The sequence below is a fragment of the Pristiophorus japonicus genome, chromosome 9 (assembly GCF_044704955.1).
Source record: "Pristiophorus japonicus isolate sPriJap1 chromosome 9, sPriJap1.hap1, whole genome shotgun sequence".
NCBI lineage: Eukaryota > Metazoa > Chordata > Chondrichthyes > Pristiophoridae > Pristiophorus > Pristiophorus japonicus.
This window is the reverse complement of record NC_091985.1, coordinates 216856280-216875429: the sequence shown is the minus strand read 5'-3', so window position 1 is coordinate 216875429 and position 19150 is coordinate 216856280. Positions and strand designations below refer to the sequence as shown.

The 19150-nt window shown below is 47.5% G+C and overlaps 1 protein-coding gene across 1 annotated transcript in view; it reads left to right on the top strand.

The window, feature by feature from the left end:
- The window catches only part of LOC139274131 (telomerase protein component 1-like), a 64869-nt gene that overhangs the window by 19586 nt on the left and 26133 nt on the right, over window positions 1–19150 (top strand). Inside the window, exons 10-16 of the mRNA XM_070891174.1 lie at window positions 317–449; window positions 3149–3308; window positions 4586–4722; window positions 7107–7195; window positions 9483–9597; window positions 10785–11061; window positions 12564–12681. Coding sequence (XP_070747275.1) covers window positions 317–449; window positions 3149–3308; window positions 4586–4722; window positions 7107–7195; window positions 9483–9597; window positions 10785–11061; window positions 12564–12681 — 1029 coding nt within the window. The remainder of the gene's footprint in view (window positions 1–316; window positions 450–3148; window positions 3309–4585; window positions 4723–7106; window positions 7196–9482; window positions 9598–10784; window positions 11062–12563; window positions 12682–19150) is intronic.

Genomic DNA, 19150 nt, shown 5'->3' with positions numbered 1-19150 from the left:
GCCTGGGGCTTTGACCCCAGGTCCTGGAATCCAGCTGTGGGCTGTGATTGTTGGCGGGACATTGAAGCCGCACTGATTACAGCGGAGTCCCGATCCTTTCCTGGCCCAGGGGGAGTCGCTGGATAGTGACTGGGAATCCTGGCTAATCCCCCTCCACCCCCACAACCCGGTGAGGGGAATAGAACCTGGGCTCTTCCTACCCTGAGGCACACAATTCACTACCCAGAATTTCCCGCCCTCGCCCCGTCACTGTTTCTCTTGTGGCATTCTCGTGCCTCGCTCGTTCACCAATCCGCCTCCTCTGTCCTTTTCCCAGATTTCGGAGCAGATCCGTGCCCTGCCGACGACACTGCGCCTGTTGATCCAGCACACGCTGGGCTGCCTGGAGGAGCAGCACGGAACGGGAATGGTGACCTTCGCCCTCAGCGCGCTGAGCGCCAGCGGGAAAGGTAAGGGAGCATGTTCATTGTATCGCAGAGCAATTGGGAACAGGAGAAGGCCATTCAGTCCCTTGAGCCTGTTACACCATTCCATTATATCACCTCTGATCTGTAGCCTAACTCATTTTAACTGCCTTGGTTCTGTAACTCTTAATACACTTGCCTAGCAAAAAGCTACCAATCTCGGTTTTGAAATTTTCAATTGACCTCCAGCCTCAACAGCTTTTTCGGGGAGAGAGTGTCAGATTTCCAGCACCCTTTGTGTGAAGCCGTGGTTCCTGAAAGCACCCTCAACAGCCTGGCTCTCATTTTAAGGTGATGCTCTGTTGTTCTGGACTCTCCCACCAGAGGAAATGGTTTACTCCATCGACCATATCGAATCATTTAATCCTCTTAAACACTTCAATTAGTTCAGCCTTTATCCTTCTAAACCCAAAAGTCTATGCAGCCTGTCCTCATTGTTTAACCCTTTCCGCTGGGTCCAGTCGACAGGCAAACCCTCCTCATGGATTGTAAGTTGTCATTTACCCACAGCCAGATGTGAGAGATTGTCCGGGCAGTTAGTGGGCTTCTCATTGGCTTTTACAGGAGAAATTATAAAGAGGAATAAGAAAATGGCAGAGAAATTAAACAAATACTTTGTGTCTGTCTTCACGGAAGAAGATGCAAAATATCTCCTGGAAACTGTGGAGAACCAAGGGTCTAGTGAGCATGAGGAACGGAAAGAAATTAGTAAATTTTATTAATAAAAAAATAATATTGGAGAAATTAATGGGACTGAGCCGATAAATCCCCTGGACCTGATGGCCTACATCCTAGGGTTTTGAAAGAGGTGGGTATAGAGATAGTGGATGCATTGGTTGCCATCTTCCAAAATTCCATCGATTCTAGAACGGTTCCCGTGGTTTGGAAGGTAGCAAATGTAACTGGGCTATTTAAGAAAGGAGGGAGAGAGAAAATGAGGAACTACAGACCAGTTAGCCTGACATCAGTCGGAGGGAAAATGCTCGATTCTGTTATTAAGGATGTGGCAACAGGTCACTTAGAAAATAATAAGATTGGGCAGAGTCAATACTGCTTTATGAAAGGGAAATCGTGTTTGACAACTCTGTTAAATTTGTTAAGGTTGTAACTAATAGAATAGATAAAGGGGAGCCAGTGGATGTGATGTATTTAGATTTTCAGAAGGCATTCGATAAGTTGCCACACAAGAGATAATTAAACAAAATTAGGGCTCATGGGATTGGGGGTCAAATACTAACATGGATTGAGGATTGGTTAATGGACAGAAAACAAAGAGTAGAAATAAACGGGTCATTTTCGGGTTGACAGGCTGTAACTAGTGGGGTGCCACAAGGATCGGTGCTTGGGCCCCAGCTATTCACAATCTATATCAATGATTTGGATGAGGGGACCAAATGTTATCTATCCAAGTTTACTGATGATACAAAGCTAGTTGGGAATGTAAGTTGTGAGGAGGATGCAAAGAAACTTAAAGGGGATATAGACAGACTGAGTGACTGGGCAAGAACATGGCAAATGGAATATAATGCGGAGAAATGTGAAATTATCCACTTTTTTAGGAAAAATAGAGTATTTTTTAAACGCTGAGAGATTAGGAAATGTTGGTGTTCAGCGGGACCTGGCTGTCCTTGTACACGAATCACTGAAAGTTAACCTGCAGGTACAGAAGCAATTAAGAAAGCAAATGGTATGTTGGCCTTTATTACAAGAGGATTTTAGAGTAAGAATAAAGATGTCTTACTTTAAAGTTATTTAGGGCCCTGGTGAGACCACACTTGGAATATTGTGTACAGTTTTGGTCTCCTTACCTAAGGAAGGATATACTCTCCATAGAGGGAGTGCAATGAAGGTTAACCAAACTGTTTCCTGGGATGGTGGGGATTGTCCTATGAGGAGAGATTGAGTAGATTAGACCTATATTCTCTGAAGTTTTGAAGAATGAGATGCGATCTCATTGAAACATACAAAATTCTTACAGGGCTTGGCAGGGTAGATGCAGGGAGGATGTTTTCCCCCTGGCTGAGGAGTCTAGAACCAGAGGTCACAGTCTCAGAATAAGGAGTTGGCCATTTAGGACCGAGATAAGACATTTCTTAATTCAGGGTGGTGAATCTTTGGAATTCTCTACCCCAGAGGGCTGTGGATGCCCGGTCGTTGAGTATATTCAAGACAGATGTTTGAATATCAAAGGATTAGGATTGTCCAGGAAAGTGGAGTTGAGGACGAAGATTAGCCATCTCATTGAATGACGGAGCAGGCTTGAGGGGCTGAATGGCCAACTCCTGCTCCTAATTGTTATGTTCTTTTATCTCCTCCATTAATCCTGCTGAGATACAGCATGGGCACAACTCCCTTACACTCCCTTCACAGATGCTGACTGACCTGCTGAGATTTCCAGCAATTTCTGTTTTTATTCCAGGTACAGCACGGGTTAGATACAGAGTAAAGGTCCCTCTACACTGTTCCATCAAACACTCCCAGGGCAGAGAGAGGAGACGTTCATCTGCTCTGTCTGGGGCTGGACGTGACCACTGCGGCCTGAGTGTGAAAGGTCACTGTCTGACCCATTCCCTCAGCCAGTCCGTGTTTGTTTTCCGATACGTAAGCCTGGTTAAGTTATGACCAAGGTGCATTCCAACTGCGGGAATGTTGATCGTGTGTTCTGTCCGACCTTCCATTCTCAGGTCTGCGGGAGAGAGACCTTTATTCCATCCTGTGCACCAGCAGCGGGCTGCGGACAGGAAGCCCCCCACCGCAGTGGGAGGAAGTGATGCAAGAGACCCTGAAGCCGAGCAGGCCCGTTCCCATGGCGACCTTTGCTGGCCTGCTGCGGAGCCTCCGATGGTAAGGAAACTAACTCCCTCCCTAAAGCTCTCTACCTCTTTGCTCCGCTTCACCAAGCTTTTTGGTCACCTGCCTTAATATCTCCTTTAAATAAACGCACTTGGCGGCCATGTTTTCAGCCACCTGGGCCCTACGCTCTGGAATTCCCTCCTTTAGGGGGGTGGGGGGTGGATGAGGACGAGGACTCCGTAACGGTGATAATCGGACAGAGGGGGCTGAAGGTCTCTCTCTGCTGGGGGACTGGGTGGAGGCGACAGGGTGTCAGGCACACTGACCTTTCACCCTCTGGGACCTGGGGTCAAATCCAGCCGTAGACAGAGAGGGGGGGAAGGTAGGTGTTTAGGGGGCTACCATTGGTACTGAGCCCCACACAGAGCAGGAAGGGACCAGTTCCACCCTGCCAGGCCTGTGCAGTGTGAGCTGATCCTAGCCTGGGGGTGGGTGGTGTAACGGGATGGTAGAGCTTTGTATTCTGGGAGGACGGAGATCCAATGAACAGAGCAACTTCCCTCACCGCTCTGCTGTGGGATGAATGGCTCATTCTCATTCTTTGTTCTCTTGCCTGTGTCTTTTAACTTTGTTCCTGGGATATGGGCGTCGCTGGTAAGACCAGCATTTTTTGCCCATCCCGAATTGCCCTCGAGAAGATGGTGGTGCGCCTCCTTCTTGAACCGCTGCAGTCCGTGAGGTGAAGGTACTCCCACACTGCTGTAGGGGAGGGAGTTCCAGGATTTTGACCCGTTGATTATGAAGAAACGCGATATATTTCCAAATCAGGATGGTGTGTGACTTGGAGGGGAACGTGGAGGTGGTGGTGTTCCCATGCGGCTGCTGCCCTTGTCCTTTTAGGTGGTAAAGGTCGTGGGTTTGGGAGGTGCTGCTGAAGAAGCCTTGGCGTGTTGCTGCAGTGCATCTTGTAGATGGTACACACTGCAGCCACGTTGTGCTGGTGGTGGAGGGGGTGGATGGGATGCCAATCAAGCGGGCTGCTTTGTCCTGGATGGTGTCGAGCTTCTTGAGTGTTGTTGGAGCTGCACTCATCCAGACAAGTGGAAGGTATTCCATCACACTCCTGACTTGTGCCTTGTAGATGGTGGAAAGGCTTTGGGGAATCAGGAGGTGAGACACTCACCGTAGAATACCCAGCCTCTGACCTGCTCTTGTTGTCACAGTATTTATGTGGCTGGTCCAGTTAAGTTTCTGGTCAATGATGACCCCTGGGATATTGATTCTGTCTGTCTCTGTGTGTGTCTCTCTCTCTCTCTCTCTCTCTCCAGTATTCTGGGGGTCTGGGCCCCTGCAGAGACACCCAGCTCTCGGCTCCACCTGTCCAACACCCTGTGGCGGGCGGCTGTGCAGCTGCGGTACCTGAGGGACAATGGTCGAGAGAAGCTGATACATCTCTACCTGTCAGGTGAGCTTGGCCCCTGGTTCGCCGCGGGCTGTGTTCTATTGGAGGGAGTTGTGCTGCGGCTCCCCTGGTGGCTCCGGGCACCACTCAGTGGGTAGCGCACTTGCCTCTGAATCAGAAGGTTGTGGGTTTAAGTCCCACTCCAGGGACTCGAGCACATAAATCTAGGCTGACACTCCAGTGCAGTGCTGAGCGAGCGCTGCACTGTCGGAGGTGACGTCTTTTGGATGAGACGTTAACCGAGGCCCCGAGGTGGACATACAATAAGGACATAAGAATCAGAGAAGCAATAGGCCATTTGCCCTCTCGGCATTCAATAAGATCATGGCTGATCTGATCCTGGCCTCAACTCCATTGAGAAATGTTTAAAAGCCAGCAGAGAACAACTTTAAAAAAAATGATTGAGAGAAGATAGATTATGAAAGTAAACTAGTATGAAATATAAAATCAGAATGTAAGAGTTTCTACAGGTACATAAAAAGAAAAAGAGTGGCTAAAGTAAATATTGGTCCCCTGGAGGATGAGACTAGGGAATTAATAATGGAGAACAGGGAAATGGCAGAGATGTTGAACAAATATTTTATATCGGTCTTCACAGTAGAAGACACAACCCATCCCAATAGTGGATAATCAAGGGGCTATAAGTAGGGAGGAACTTAATACAATCACTATCACTAATGAAGTAGTACATGGTAAAATAATGGGACTAAAGGCAGACAAGTCCCTGGACCTGATGCCTTACATCCTCGGGTCTTGAGAGAGGTGTCTGCCTGAGGAAAAGAGTGTTTGAAAACCAGGCCCTCAAATCTGCCATCAAGCTCATGGTCGACAGGGCTGTATTAATACCCACCCTCCTGTATAGCTCAGAGACATGGACCATGTAAAGTAGACACCTCAAGTCGCTGGAGAAATACCATCAACGATGTCTCTGCAAGATCCAACAAATCCCCTGGGAGGACAGAGACACCAACATCAGCTGGAGTTCATTATTAAGGAAGCAGTAGCGAGACATTTGGAAAAGCATAATTCAATCAAGCAGAGTCAGCATGGTTTTATGAAAGAGAAATCCTGTTTGACAAATTTGCTGGAGTTTTTTGAGCAGGGTGGCTAAGGGGGAACCAGTGGATGTGGTGTATTTGGATTTCCAGAAGGCATTCGATAAGGTGCCACATAAGAGGTTACTGCACAAGATAAAAGCTCACAGGGTTGGGGTAATATATTAGCAAGGATAGAGGATTGGCTAACGAACAGAAAACAGAGTCGGGATAAATGGGTCATTTTCCGGTTGCCAAACAGTAACTAGTAGGGTGCTGCAGGGATCAGTGCCAGGGCCTCAACTATTTACAATCTATATTAATGACTTGGATGAAGGGACCGAGTGTAATGTAACCAAGTTTGCTGATGACACACAGATGGGTGGTAAAGCAAATTGTGAGGAGTACACAAAAAATCAACAAAGGGATATAGACAGGCTAAGTGTGGGCAAAAATTTGGGGTTTAATATGGAAAAATGTGAGGTTATCTACTAAGGCAGAAAAAATAGAAAAGCAAATTATAATTTAAATGGAGAAAAATTGCAAAGTGCTGCAGTACAGAGGGACCTGGGGGTACTTGTGCATGAAACACAAAAAGTTAGTATACAGGTACAGCAAGTGATCAGGAAGTCAATGGAATGTTGGCCTTTATTACAAGGGGGGGATAGAGTATAAATGCAGAGCAATCCTGCTACAACTGTACAGGGTATTGGTAAGGCCACACCTAGATCCTGCGTGTAGTTTTGGTCTCCGTATTTAAGGAAGGATATACTTGCTTTTGGAGGCAGTTCAGAGAAGGTTCACTAAGTTGATTCCAGAGATGAGGGGGTTGACTTGTGAGGAAAGGTTGAGGAGGTTGGGCCTATACTCACTGGAATTCAGAAGAATGAGAGGTGATCTTATCGAAACATATAAGATTATGAGGGGGCTTGACAAGGTGGATGCAGAGAGGATGATTCCACTGATGGCGGAGACTAGAACTCGAGGGCATAATCTTAGAATAAGGGGCTGCCCATTTAAAACAGAGATGAGGAGAAATTTCTTCTCTCTGAGGGTTGTAAATCTGTGGAATTTGCTGACTCAGAGAGCTGTGGAAGCTGGGACATTGAATAAATTTAAGACAGAAATAGACAGTTTCTTAAACGACAAGGGGATAAGGTGTTATCGGGAGTGGGCAGGGAAGTGGAGCTGAGTCCATGATCGAATCAGACATGATCATTTTGAATGGTGGAGCAGGCTCGAGGGGACAAATGGCCGACTCGTTCTCCTATTTCTTATGTTCTTATCGCTCACTCCCACCCTCTCCCCATATCCCTCAATCCCACCGTTATATCTTGTCCTTGTCGCCAACAGCTCACCTGTGGCGACTGATGGACCCTGCGGGGAAGGAGACGTTTACCGACTGTGACCCTGAGGCTCTCGCTGCCCTCCCAGATCATCTGGTATGGAACCTCGCTCAGTCCCAGCTCGTGATGGTGTTAGAGTGTGTGTAATAGTGAGCGAGTATAGGAGTGGGCCCAGTGTGTGTAATAGAGAGGGTATAGGAGTGGGCCCAGTGTGTGTAATAGTGAGAGGGTATAGGAGTGGGCCCAGTGTGTGTAATAGTGAGCGAGTATAGGAGTGGGCCCAGTGTGTGTAATAGTGAGCGAGTATAGGAGTGGGCCCAGTGTGTGTAATAGTGAGCGAGTATAGGAGTGGGCCCAGTGTGTGTAATAGTGAGCGAGTACAGGAGTGGGCCCAGTGTGTGTAATAGTGAGAGGGTTTAGGAGTGGGCCCAGTGTGTAATAGAGAGGGTATAGGAGTGGGCCCAGTGTGTAATAGTGAGAGGGTATCGGAGTGGGCCCAGTGTGTGTAATAGTGAGAGGGTATCGGAGTGGGCCCAGTGTGTGTAATAGTGAGAGGGTATCGGAGTGGGCCCAGTGTGTGTAATAGTGAGAGGGTATAGGAGTGGGCCCAGTGTGTAATAGTGAGAGGGTATAGGAGTGGGCCCAGTGTGTAATAGTGAGAGGGTATAGGAGTGGGCCCAGTGTGTGTAATAGTGAGAGGGTATAGGAGTGGGCCCAGTGTGTGTAATAGTGAGAGGGTATCGGAGTGGGCCCAGTGTGTAATAGTGAGAGGGTATAGGAGTGGGCCCAGTGTGTAATAGTGAGAGGGTATAGGAGTGGGCCCAGTGTGTGTAATAGTGAGAGGGTATAGGAGTGGGCCCAGTGTGTGTAATAGGGAGATGGTATAGGAATGGGCCCAGTGTGTAATAGTGAGAGGGTATAGGAGTGGGCCCAGTGTGTGTAATAGTGAGAGGGTATAGGAGTGGGCCCAGTGTGTAATAGTGAGAGGGTATAGGAGTGGGCCCAGTGTGTAATAGAGAGGGTATAGGAGTGGGCCCAGTGTGTAATAGTGAGAGGGTATAGGAGTGGGCCCAGTGTGTGTAATAGTGAGAGGGTATAGGAGTGGGCCCAGTGTGTAATAGTGAGAGGGTATAGGAGTGGGCCCAGTGTGTGTAATAGTGAGAGGGTATAGGAGTGGGCCCAGTGTGTAATAGTGAGAGGGTATAGGAGTGGGCCCAGTGTGTAATAGTGAGAGGGTATAGGAGTGGGCCCAGTGTGTAATAGAGAGGGTATAGGAGTGGGCCCAGTGTGTAATAGTGAGAGGGTATAGGAGTGGGCCCAGTGTGTGTAATAGTGAGAGGGTATAGGAGTGGGCCCAGTGTGTAATAGTGAGAGGGTATAGGAGTGGGCCCAGTGTGTAATAGTGAGAGGGTATAGGAGTGGGCCCAGTGTGTAATAGTGAGAGGGTATAGGAGTGGGCCCAGTGTGTAATAGTGAGAGGGTATAGGAGTGGGCCCAGTGTGTAATAGTGAGAGGGTATAGGAGTGGGCCCAGTGTGTGTAATAGTGAGAGGGTATAGGAGTGGGCCCAGTGTGTGTAATAGAGAGGGTATAGGAGTGGGCCCAGTGTGTAATAGTGAGAGGGTATAGGAGTGGGCCCAGTGTGTGTAATAGTGAGAGGGTATAGCAGTGGGCCCAGTGTGTGTAATAGTGAGAGGGTATAGGAGTGGGCCCAGTGTGTGTAATAGTGAGAGGGTATAGGAGTGGGCCCAGTGTGTGTAATAGTGAGAGGGTATAGCAGTGGGCCCAGTGTGTGTAATAGTGAGAGGGTATAGGAGTGGGCCCAGTGTGTGTAATAGAGAGGGTATAGGAGTGGGCCCAGTGTGTAATAGTGAGAGGGTATAGGAGTGGGCCCAGTGTGTGTAATAGTGAGAGGGTATAGCAGTGGGCCCAGTGTGTGTAATAGTGAGAGGGTATAGGAGTGGGCCCAGTGTGTGTAATAGAGAGGGTATAGGAGTGGGCCCAGTGTGTAATAGTGAGAGGGTATAGGAGTGGGCCCAGTGTGTGTAATAGTGAGAGGGTATAGGAGTGGGCCCAGTGTGTGTAATAGTGAGAGGGTATAGGAGTGGGCCCAGTGTGTGTAATAGTGAGAGGGTATAGGAGTGGGCCCAGTGTGTAATAGTGAGAGTACAGCACGGGTGTGCAGTAATGAGCATGCACTTGAGGCGCTCGTGTTTGTGATCGAGAGCGGGGGCGTGTGGGCGGAGCGGGGGATGCGAGGCGGGACGGGGCGAGCGAGTGTACAGGAGAAAACCCCGTGGTGTGTGACTGGGAGAGTACGTGGGGAGCTGCTGGGCAATGTGCGCACTGATGATGTGGTCCACGGCTGCTCTCTCTCTCTCCAGACCCTCTGTGGGGAGCTGACCCGCCTCGCCTCACTCCTCACCAACCTGCGCTTCTCCTCGCTGCACGTCAGACTGGGAATCCTCCCACAGCTGGCATCGACCTTCTCCCTGTACTGTGAGTATGCCCCCTCCCCCCTCACCACATGCTGCCTCCCCCCCCACCCCCTCACCACACCCTGTCTCTCTCTCTCTCTCTCTCTCTCTCTCTCTCTTTCCCCCCCCCCCACCCCCTCACCACACCCTGTCTCTCTCTCTCTCTCTCTCTCTCTCTCTCTCTTCTCCCCCCCCCCCCCCCACCCCCTCACCACACCCTGTCTTTCTCTCTCTCTCTCTCTCTCTCTCTCTTTCTCTCCCCCCTCCCCCCTCACCACACCCTGTCTCTCTCTCTCTCTCTCTTTCTCTCCCCCCCCCCCCCCCTCACCACACCCTGTCTCTTTCCCCCCCCCCCCCCCCCCCCCTCACCACACGCTGTACCTTCATTCCCCTCTGATTCACAACACTCAGAAGAAATTCCTCCTCATCTCTGTCTTAAGGTTGAGGAGGTTGGGCCTCTACTCAATGGAATTCAGAAGAATGAGAGGTGATCTTATTGAAACGTATAAAATTATGAGGGGGCTTGACAAGGTGGATGCAGAGAGGATGTTTCCACTGATAGGGGAGACTAGAACTAGAGGGCATAATCTTAGAATAAGGGGCCACCCATTTAAAACTGAGATGAGGAGAAATTTCTTCTTTCGGGGGGTGGGGGGGGGGTTGTAAATCTGTGGAATTCATTGCCTCAGAGAGCTGTGGAAGCCGGGACATTGAATAAATTTAAGACAGAAATAGACAGTTTCTTAAACGATAAGGGGTAATGGGGATGTGAGCTGAGTCCATGATCGGATCAGCCATGATATTGAATGGCGGAGCAGGCTCGAGGGGCCGTATGGCCAACTCCTGCTCCCATTTCTTATGCTGTTAAATGGTCGACCCCTTATTCTGAGACTTTGATCACCAGGTCTAAACTTCTTCACTCAGGGTTTGTAAATCTTTGGAATTTTTTTTATCCCAGACGGCTGTGGATGCCCGGTTGTTGAGTTTATTCAAGACAGTTTATTCAAGACAGTTATCGATAGATTTCTGGATATTAAGGATGGGGATTGTGCAGGGAAGAGGAGTTGAGGTAGAAGATCAGCCATGATCTTATTGGATGGCGAAGCAGGCCTACACCTGCTCCTAATTCTGATGTTGTGAGCTGTGACGGATCGTTCTAATTCTCTGAACCCTCCGTCAGCCTTGTGTAAAAACCCTTCTGTCCTCCAGATGCTGCAGCCTCAGGAGATGGCGGGAGTCACGGATCCCTCCCAGAGGTCAGCCCTTACAGAGACTTCATCGACGCCAACATTCCTGTTCTTTCCCAGAATCCCTCGTTCTTCTGGCAACAGGCCCTCAACCAGCCCGACTCCTCGCCTGTCTGCCGGCAGGCCCAGGGGCTGCTGGGTAAGGACGGCACGCTCCCCCTCCCGTCAGAGAAGGTGCCGGAAGATTTCCGCCTCGTCGAGTGGACCAACAAGCCGCAGGTTGTCAGCGGGACTGAGGGGTAAATGACCTTCTGTTTCTGTCTCGGTGGGGGGCCTCGGGTGGAGTACTGTGTCCAATTCTGGGCACCACACTTTAGGAAGGATGTCAAGGCCTCGGAGATTGACCAGAATGGTACCAGGTGTGAGGGACTTCAGTGGTGTGGAGAGATAAGCTGGAATTGTTCTTCGAGCAAAGAGCATTAAGGGGAGATTCAATGGAGGTGTTCAAAACCGTGAGGGGTTTTGATCGAGTAAATAGGAAGAAGCTGTTTCTACTGACAGAAATACTTGCATTTATATAGCACCTTTCACGACCTTAGGACGTCCCAAAGCGCTTTACAGCCAATTAAGTACTTTTTTTTGGAGTGTTGTAATGTAGGGAAATGCGGCAGCCAATTTGGGCAAAGCAAGATCCCGCAAGCAGCAGTGTGATAACGACCAGATCACCTGTTTTTGGAAATTGAGGGATAAATATTGGCCCCAGGACACTGGGGAGAACTCACCTGCTCTTCTTCCAGTCGTGATCGTGGGATCTTTTGCATCCACCTGAGACTGGGCCTCTGTTTTAACATCGCATCTGAAAGACGACACCTCCAACAGTGCAGCACTCCTTCAGTACGGGCATCGGGAGTGTCGGCCCTGGATTATGGGGCTCGAATCTCTGGAGTGGGGGCTCGAACCCACAACCTTCTGACCCAGAGAGAGGGAGACTGACTGAGCCACGGCTGACGCATGTCAGGGTGGGGAGGGTAATGGTGGCAGTGGGCTGATTACTACTACTACAACAACTTGTATTTATATAGCACCTTTTAACGTCGTGAAACATCCCAAGGCGCTTCACAGGATTATTATGTAATAACAATTTGACACCGAGCCATATAAGTTGAAATTAGGGCTGTTGACCAAAAGCTGGGTCAAGGAGGGTCTTGCAGTAGGAACGAGGTGGAGAGGTTTAGGGAGGGAGTTCCAGAGCTCGGGGCCCAGGCAGCTGAAGGGCTGGACACCGATGGTGGAGCAATTATAATCAGGGATGGTCAAAAGTGCAGAATTAGAAGAAAGCAGACATCTCGGGGGTGTGGGGGGGGGGGGGGAGGGGGAGGTGGTGGTTGGGGAGCTGGAGGAGATTAGAGATAGGGAGGGCGAGGCAATGGAGGGATTTGAAAACGAGGATGAGAATTTTGAAATCGAGGCGTTCCTTAACCAGGAGCCAGTGTAGGTCAGCGAGCACAGAGGTGATGGGCGAGCGCGACTTGGTGCGAGTTAGGATACAGTCCGCCGAGTTTTGGATGATCTCAAGTTTACGTAGGGTAGAATGTGGGAGGCCAGCCAGGAGTGAGTTAGAATAGTCAAGTCTAGAGGTAACAAAGGCACGGATGAGGGTTTCAGCAGCGGATGAGCTGAGGCAGGGACAGAGACGGACGATGTTACGGAGGTGGAAATAGGCAGTCTTACAGGGGAGAAGAGTCCAAGATCTTGCCTTGTCTTTGCTCGCTGACCTTCCTTGTTCCTTCCTTTTCCTCAGCAAGGTGATGACAACTCCGACGGTGCCGCTGTGTGTGAGTATCTCGCCCGCTGGGCTGACGGCGGTCGTGGGCACCAGCGAGGGCTCCCTGCACATCCTGGACCTGGACAGTGGGCAGGTGGGTCTCCAGAAAACCCCCCTTGACGATGTCGGAGAGACACCCAACTCGTACAGATCCAATCCAATTCACTTCAGAGTGAAAATACCCGACTTAGTGAGGGCTCACTGTCCCAGCCAGCATGGGTTACTGAGCCCCACACACGGGGCAGCAAGAGCCCAGATTTCATTCTCCCACCCCACCCCACCCCATATATGCTGAGTTATCATCGTCATAGGTAGTCCCTCGAAGTCGAAGACTTGCTTCCACTCTAAAAGTGAGTTCTCAGGTGACTGTACAGTCCAATACGAGAATTACAGTCTCTGTCACAAGTGGCACAGGCAGACGTTGAAGGAAAGGGTAGGTGGGAGCCTGGTTTGCCGCACGCTCCTTCCGCTGCCTGTGCTTGATTTCTGCATGCTCTCGGCGATGAGACTCGAGGTGCTCAGCACGCTCCCGGATGCACTTCCTCCACTTAGGGCGGTCTTTGGCCATATCCCAGCTGGCGACGAGGGGGGCCAACAATTGGTACTGAGCCTCACACAGGGCAGGAAGCGCTCAATGCAAATTGCCTTTAATTGGATACATTTCTCTTGCTCACTCCATGTGACACTCCATAAAATTCTACATCGGATGTACGGCACAGAAACAGGCCAGTCGGCTCAACCAGTCCATTCCGGTGTTTGTTTCACTCGAGTCTCCTTCCGTCTTTCCTCATCTAACACTATCAGCATAACCCTCTATTCCCTTCTCCCTCATGTTTGTCTAGCCTTCCCTTAAATGTATCTATAGTATTTGTTTCAACCACTCCCTGTGGTAGCGAGTTCCACACTCTCAGCACTCTCTGGGTAAAGGAGTTTCTTCTGAATTCTCTATTGGATTTCTTGGTGACTATCTTATATTGATGGCCTCTAGTTATGCTCTTCCCCACAAGTGGAAACATTCTCTCTCTATTCACTCTATCAAAACCTTTCATAATTTTAAAGACTTCTATCAGGTCACCCCTCAGTCGTCTTTTTTTCAAAAAAAAGAGATTTGGCCTGTTCATCCTTTCCGGATATGTATACCCTCGCATTTCTGGTATCATCCTTGTAAATCTCTCTGCACCCTCTCCAGCGCCTCTATATCCTTTTTATAATATGGTGACCAGAACTTGTGTGTGTGGTCTAACCAAGTTTTTGACACAAGTTTAGCATTACATCCCTACTTTTCAATTCTGTCCCTCTAGAAATAAACCCTAGTGCTTGGTTTGTTTTTTATGGCCTTGTTAACCTGTGTCACAACTTTGTGATTTGCGTATTTATACTCTGAGATCCCTTTGTTCCTCTACCCACCTAGACTCTCACCCTCCAAGTAATAAGTGACCTCTCTATTCTTCCTACCAAAATGTAATACCTCACATTTATCTGTGTTGAACTCCATATGTAGTTGCTAACTAACTCCTGCAGCCCCATAACCCACCCCCAAGATATCTGCGCTTCTCCAATTCTGGCCTCTTGTGCATCCATGATTTTAATTGCTCCACCATCGGTGGCTGTGCCTTCAGCTGCCTGGGCCCTAAGTTCTGGAACTCCCTCCCTGAACCTCGCTGCCTCTCGACCTCTCTTTCCTCCTTTGTAGTGTCAGCTGTGGCTCAGTGGGTAGTGCTCTCGCCTCTGACTCAGAGGTTGTGGGCTGAAGTCCAACTTGACCACCTGAATGGGCTGACACTCCAATGCAGCGATGAGGGAGCGCTGCACTGTAGGAGGAGCTGTCTTTCGGATGAGACAGTAAACCAAGGCCACGTCTGCTCTCTATGTAAAAGATCCCATGGCACTATTTCGTAGAAGAGCAGGAAAGTTCTCCCTGGTGTCCTGGCCACTATTTATCCCTCAATCAACATAACAAAAAACAGATTATCTGGTCATTATCATATTGCTGTTTGTGGGATCTTGCTGTGCGTAAATTGGCTGCCGCGTTTCCCACATTACAATGACGACTACACTCCCAAAAAAAAAGTATTTCATTGGTTGTAAAGCACTTTGAGACGTCCGGTGGTTGTGAAAGCCGCTATATAAATCTTTTTAAAGATGCTCCTTAAAACCTATGATCAAACTTTTGGTCATATATCCTAATATCTCCTTATGTGGCTTGGTGTCCAATTTTGTTTGATTATGCTCCTGTGAAGCATATTGGAATGTTTTACTACGTTAAAGGCGCTATATAAATGCAAGTTGTTATGAGTTAATATACAATACCATATAAGGAGAACGTAATTGGCTTATCCCTTATCAATTACTTTAGTTTTCCTTGATTTAACAAGCTCTTTCTCCGTTGAGCTTACAATATAACTCCTTTACTTTGTTACCTTATCGGTAGTTTCACTCTTGTTGCATGTTCAACCAAGCGAAACCTTTCATTACAAGTTTGTCTCTCTTTCCTGTATCATTCGTACCAATTAAACCAAACCAAAGGATGATGTGTGGCCAGATATTTTCCATTGTGGAACTGACTGTTTCCCCATGCTGCTACCAAATAGAGACTTGCAGCACAGGAGGCCATTCGGCCCATCGTGTCTGTGCTGGTCCTTTGAACGAGTCGTTGTGTTTAGTCCCACTTTCTCGTTTTTTGTCTGTAACTCTGAAAGTTTCTCATCCTCAGGAACCATCCAACTCCCTTCAAATTATTAATGGAATCAGCTTCTACCCCTTTTCAGGTCGAGCGTTCCAGATCCCCACAATTCTGAGTGAAACATTTCTCCACATCTCCCTTCTCGATCTTTTCCCAATGATTTTAAATCTGTGGCCTCTGGTTCTTGACCCACTCAACAGAGGGAATTGCTTTTCTCCTCCTACTCTGAAACCGCTCATCACCTCAAAGCTCGATTAGGTCACTTCTTAACTTTCTTTCAAGGAGAACAGTCCGAACTTGTCCAACCTCTCCTCATAACTGGAGCCCTTCATCCCTGGAAACGTCGTGGTAACCCTCCTCTGTACCTTTTCTAAGGTTTTTACATCTTTCCTGAAGTGTGGTGACCCGAATAGTCCACAATACTCCAGCTGAGGCTTCACCAGCGATTTATAAAGTTTTAGCATGATCTCTTTCCATTTATATTCTATGCCTCTATTTATAAACCCAAGTAGCCCATGTGTTTTTTAAACTAACTTATTAACCAGTCCTGCCACCTTTTAAGGATTTGTGAATATGGACACCAAGGTGTCTCTGCTCATCTACACTTTTTTCAAAATGATTCCACTTATTGTATACTGTATTTCCGTATTGGTCCTTCCCAAAGTGCATCACTTCACACTTCTCCGCATTGAACTCCATCTGCCCTGCTCCTGACCATTTCACCATCCTGTCTGTCATCCTGATGTCGACAACTATCCCCATCACGATCTACTATGTTCGCAAGTTTTGTATCATCTGCAAACTTTACAATGCTGCTCCCTACACCTGAGTCCAGGTGGATTATAAATGATTCAGAGTGCAGTGACAGATTTTTTAGCACTTGATCCTGAGACTGGCCGTTGCTGCAGGGTCAGCCCTGGTCGAATAGCCCAGTGCTACTTTACAACGACTTGTCCTTCCCTGTTCAACAGGCAACGGCTAAAGGTTAACATTACCACACCATGTGCACGTGTAAATGGCAACTTAATTTCAATATAGATCAGTGAGGTGGTGCATTTTGATAGAAAGAAGTAGGAGGCCACGTATTCCTTGGGAAAGAACTTTAAATGGGCTAGAGGAGCAAAGGCATCTAGAGGTACAGTTTCACAAATCACTACATGTTGCGATGCAGATTAATAAGGCCATAAAAAGCAAACAAAGTACTAGGGTTCATTTCTAGAGCCACAGAATTGAAAAGCAGGGAAGTAATAAGTTTGTATCATCCCTTCGTTACACCACACAAGAACATAAGAAATAGGAGCAGGAGTTGGCCATTTGGCCCCTCGAGCCTGCTCTGTCATTCAATGAGATCATGGCTGATCTGATCATGGACTTAGCTCCACTTCTCTGCCTGTTCCCCATAACCCTTTACTCCCTTATTGCTCAAAAATCTGTCTAGCTACGCCTTAAATATATTCAATGACCCAGCCTCCACAGCTCTCTGGGGCAGAGAATTACAAAGATTTACTACTCTGAGAAGAAATTTCTCCTCATCTCAGTTTTAAATGGGCGGCCCCTTATTCTGAGACTATGTCCCCCAGTTTTAGTTTCCCCTGTGTGGAAATATCCTCTTTGCATCCATCTTGTCGAGCAACCTCATCTTGTATGATTCTTCTGAACTCCAATGAGTATAGGCCCAACCTACTCAACCTATCTTCATAAGTCAACCCCCTCATCTCCAGAATCAACCTAGTGAATCTTCTCTGAACAGCCTCCAATGCAAGTATATCCTTAAATACGGAGACCAAAACTGTACGCCGTACTCCAGGTGTGGCCTTACCAATACCCTGTACAGTTGTAGCAGGATTTCTTTGCTTTTATGCTCTATCCTCCTTACAATAAAGGCTAACATTCTAGTTGCCTTCCTGATCACTTGCTGTACCTGCATACTAACGGTTTGTATTTCATGTACAAAGACCCCCAGGTCCCTCTCTACTGCAGCATTTTGCAATTTTTCTCCATTTAAATTATAATTTGCTTTTCTATTTTTTCTGCCAAAGTGAATACCCTCACATTTTCCCACATTATATCCCATCTGCCAAATTTTTGCTCACTCACTTAGCCTGTCTATATCCTTTTGCAGTTTTTTTTTGTGTCCTCCTCACAATTTGCTTTCCCACCCATCTTTTTGTATCATCAGCAAACTTGGTTTCATGACACTCAGTCCCTTCATCCAAGTCGTTAATATAGATTGAGGCCCCAGCACCGATCCCTGCGGCACCCCACTAGTTACTGTTTGCCAACCGGAAAATGACCCATTTATCCCCACTCTCTCTTTTCCGTTAGTTAGCCAATCCTCTATCCAGCTAATATATTACCCCCAACCCCGTGAGCTTTTATCTTGTGCAGTAACATTTTATGTGGCACCTTATCAAATGCCTTCTGGAAATCCAAATACACCACATCCACTGGTTCCCCTTATCCACCCTGCTCGTCACATCCTCAAAGAACTCCAGCAAATTTGTAATAGCATGATTTCCCTTTCACAAAACCATGCTGACTTTGCTTGATTGAATCATGCTTTTCTAAATGTCCTGCTACTGTTTCCTTAACAATGGACTTCAGCATTATCCTAAACACAGATGTTAGTCTAACTGGTCTATAGTTTCCTGCTTTTTGTCTGCCTCCTTTTTTTAATAGGGGCATTGCATTTGCAGTTTCCAATCCGCTGGGATCGCCCCAGAATCCAGGGAATTTTGATAGATCACAACCAGTGCATCCAATATCTCTGCAGCCACTTCTCTTAAAAGATCCTCGGATGTAAGCCATCAGGTCCAGGGGACTTGTCCGCCTTTAGTCCCATTATTTTACCGAGTACTACTACTTTAGTGATAGTGATTGTATTAAGTTCCTTTCTCCCTATAGCCCTTGATTATCCACTATTGGGATGCTTTTAGTGTCTTCTACTGTGAAGACCGATACAACATATTTGTTCAACATCTCTGCCATTTCCCTGTTCTCCATTATTAATTTCCCAGTCTCATCCTCCAGGGGACCAACATTTACTTTAGCCACTCTTCCTTTTTATGTACCTGTAGAAACTCTTACTATTTGTTTTTATATTTCGTGTTAGTTTACTTTCATAATCTATCTTCCCTCTCTTAATCATTTTTTTAGTCGTTCTTTGCTGGCTTTTAAAAGTTTCCCAATCCTCTCGCCTCCCATTAGTCTTGGCCACATTGTATGCCCTCCTTCTCAATTTGATACCATCCCTTATTTCCTTAGTTAGCCACGGATTGTTAGCCCTTCTCTTACAGTCTTTCCTTCTCATTGGGATATATTTTTGTTGCGAGTTATGAAATATCTCCTTAAATGTCTGTCACTGCTCATCAACCGTGCCATACTTTAATATAGTACTTGGAGTACTGTGCACAGTTTTGGTCTCCATATTATAAAAAAGGATATAGAGGCACTGGAGAAGGTGCAAAAAAGGTTCACAAGGGTGATACCAGAACTGAGAGGTTACAACTATCAGAACAGACTGAACAGGTTGGGGCTCTTTTCTCTAGAGAAGAGAAAGCTACCAAGTGACCTGATGGAGGTCTTTAAGTTTATGAAAAAGTTCTATAGGATAGACGTAGAGAAGATGTTTCCACTTGTGTGTGGTGTCCAAAACTAGGGGCCATAAATATAAGCTAGCCATTAATAAATCCAGTAGAGAATTCAGGAGAATTCTTTACACAGTGTGGTGAGATTGTGAAACTCTGGAGTAGGTTTTAAAAATTTGTTCAGGGGATGTGGGCCTCGCTGGCAAGACCAGCATTTATTGCCCATCCCTAATTGCCCTTGAGAATCACCACCTTGAACCGCTGCAGTCCATGTGTTGATGGTAGTTCCACAG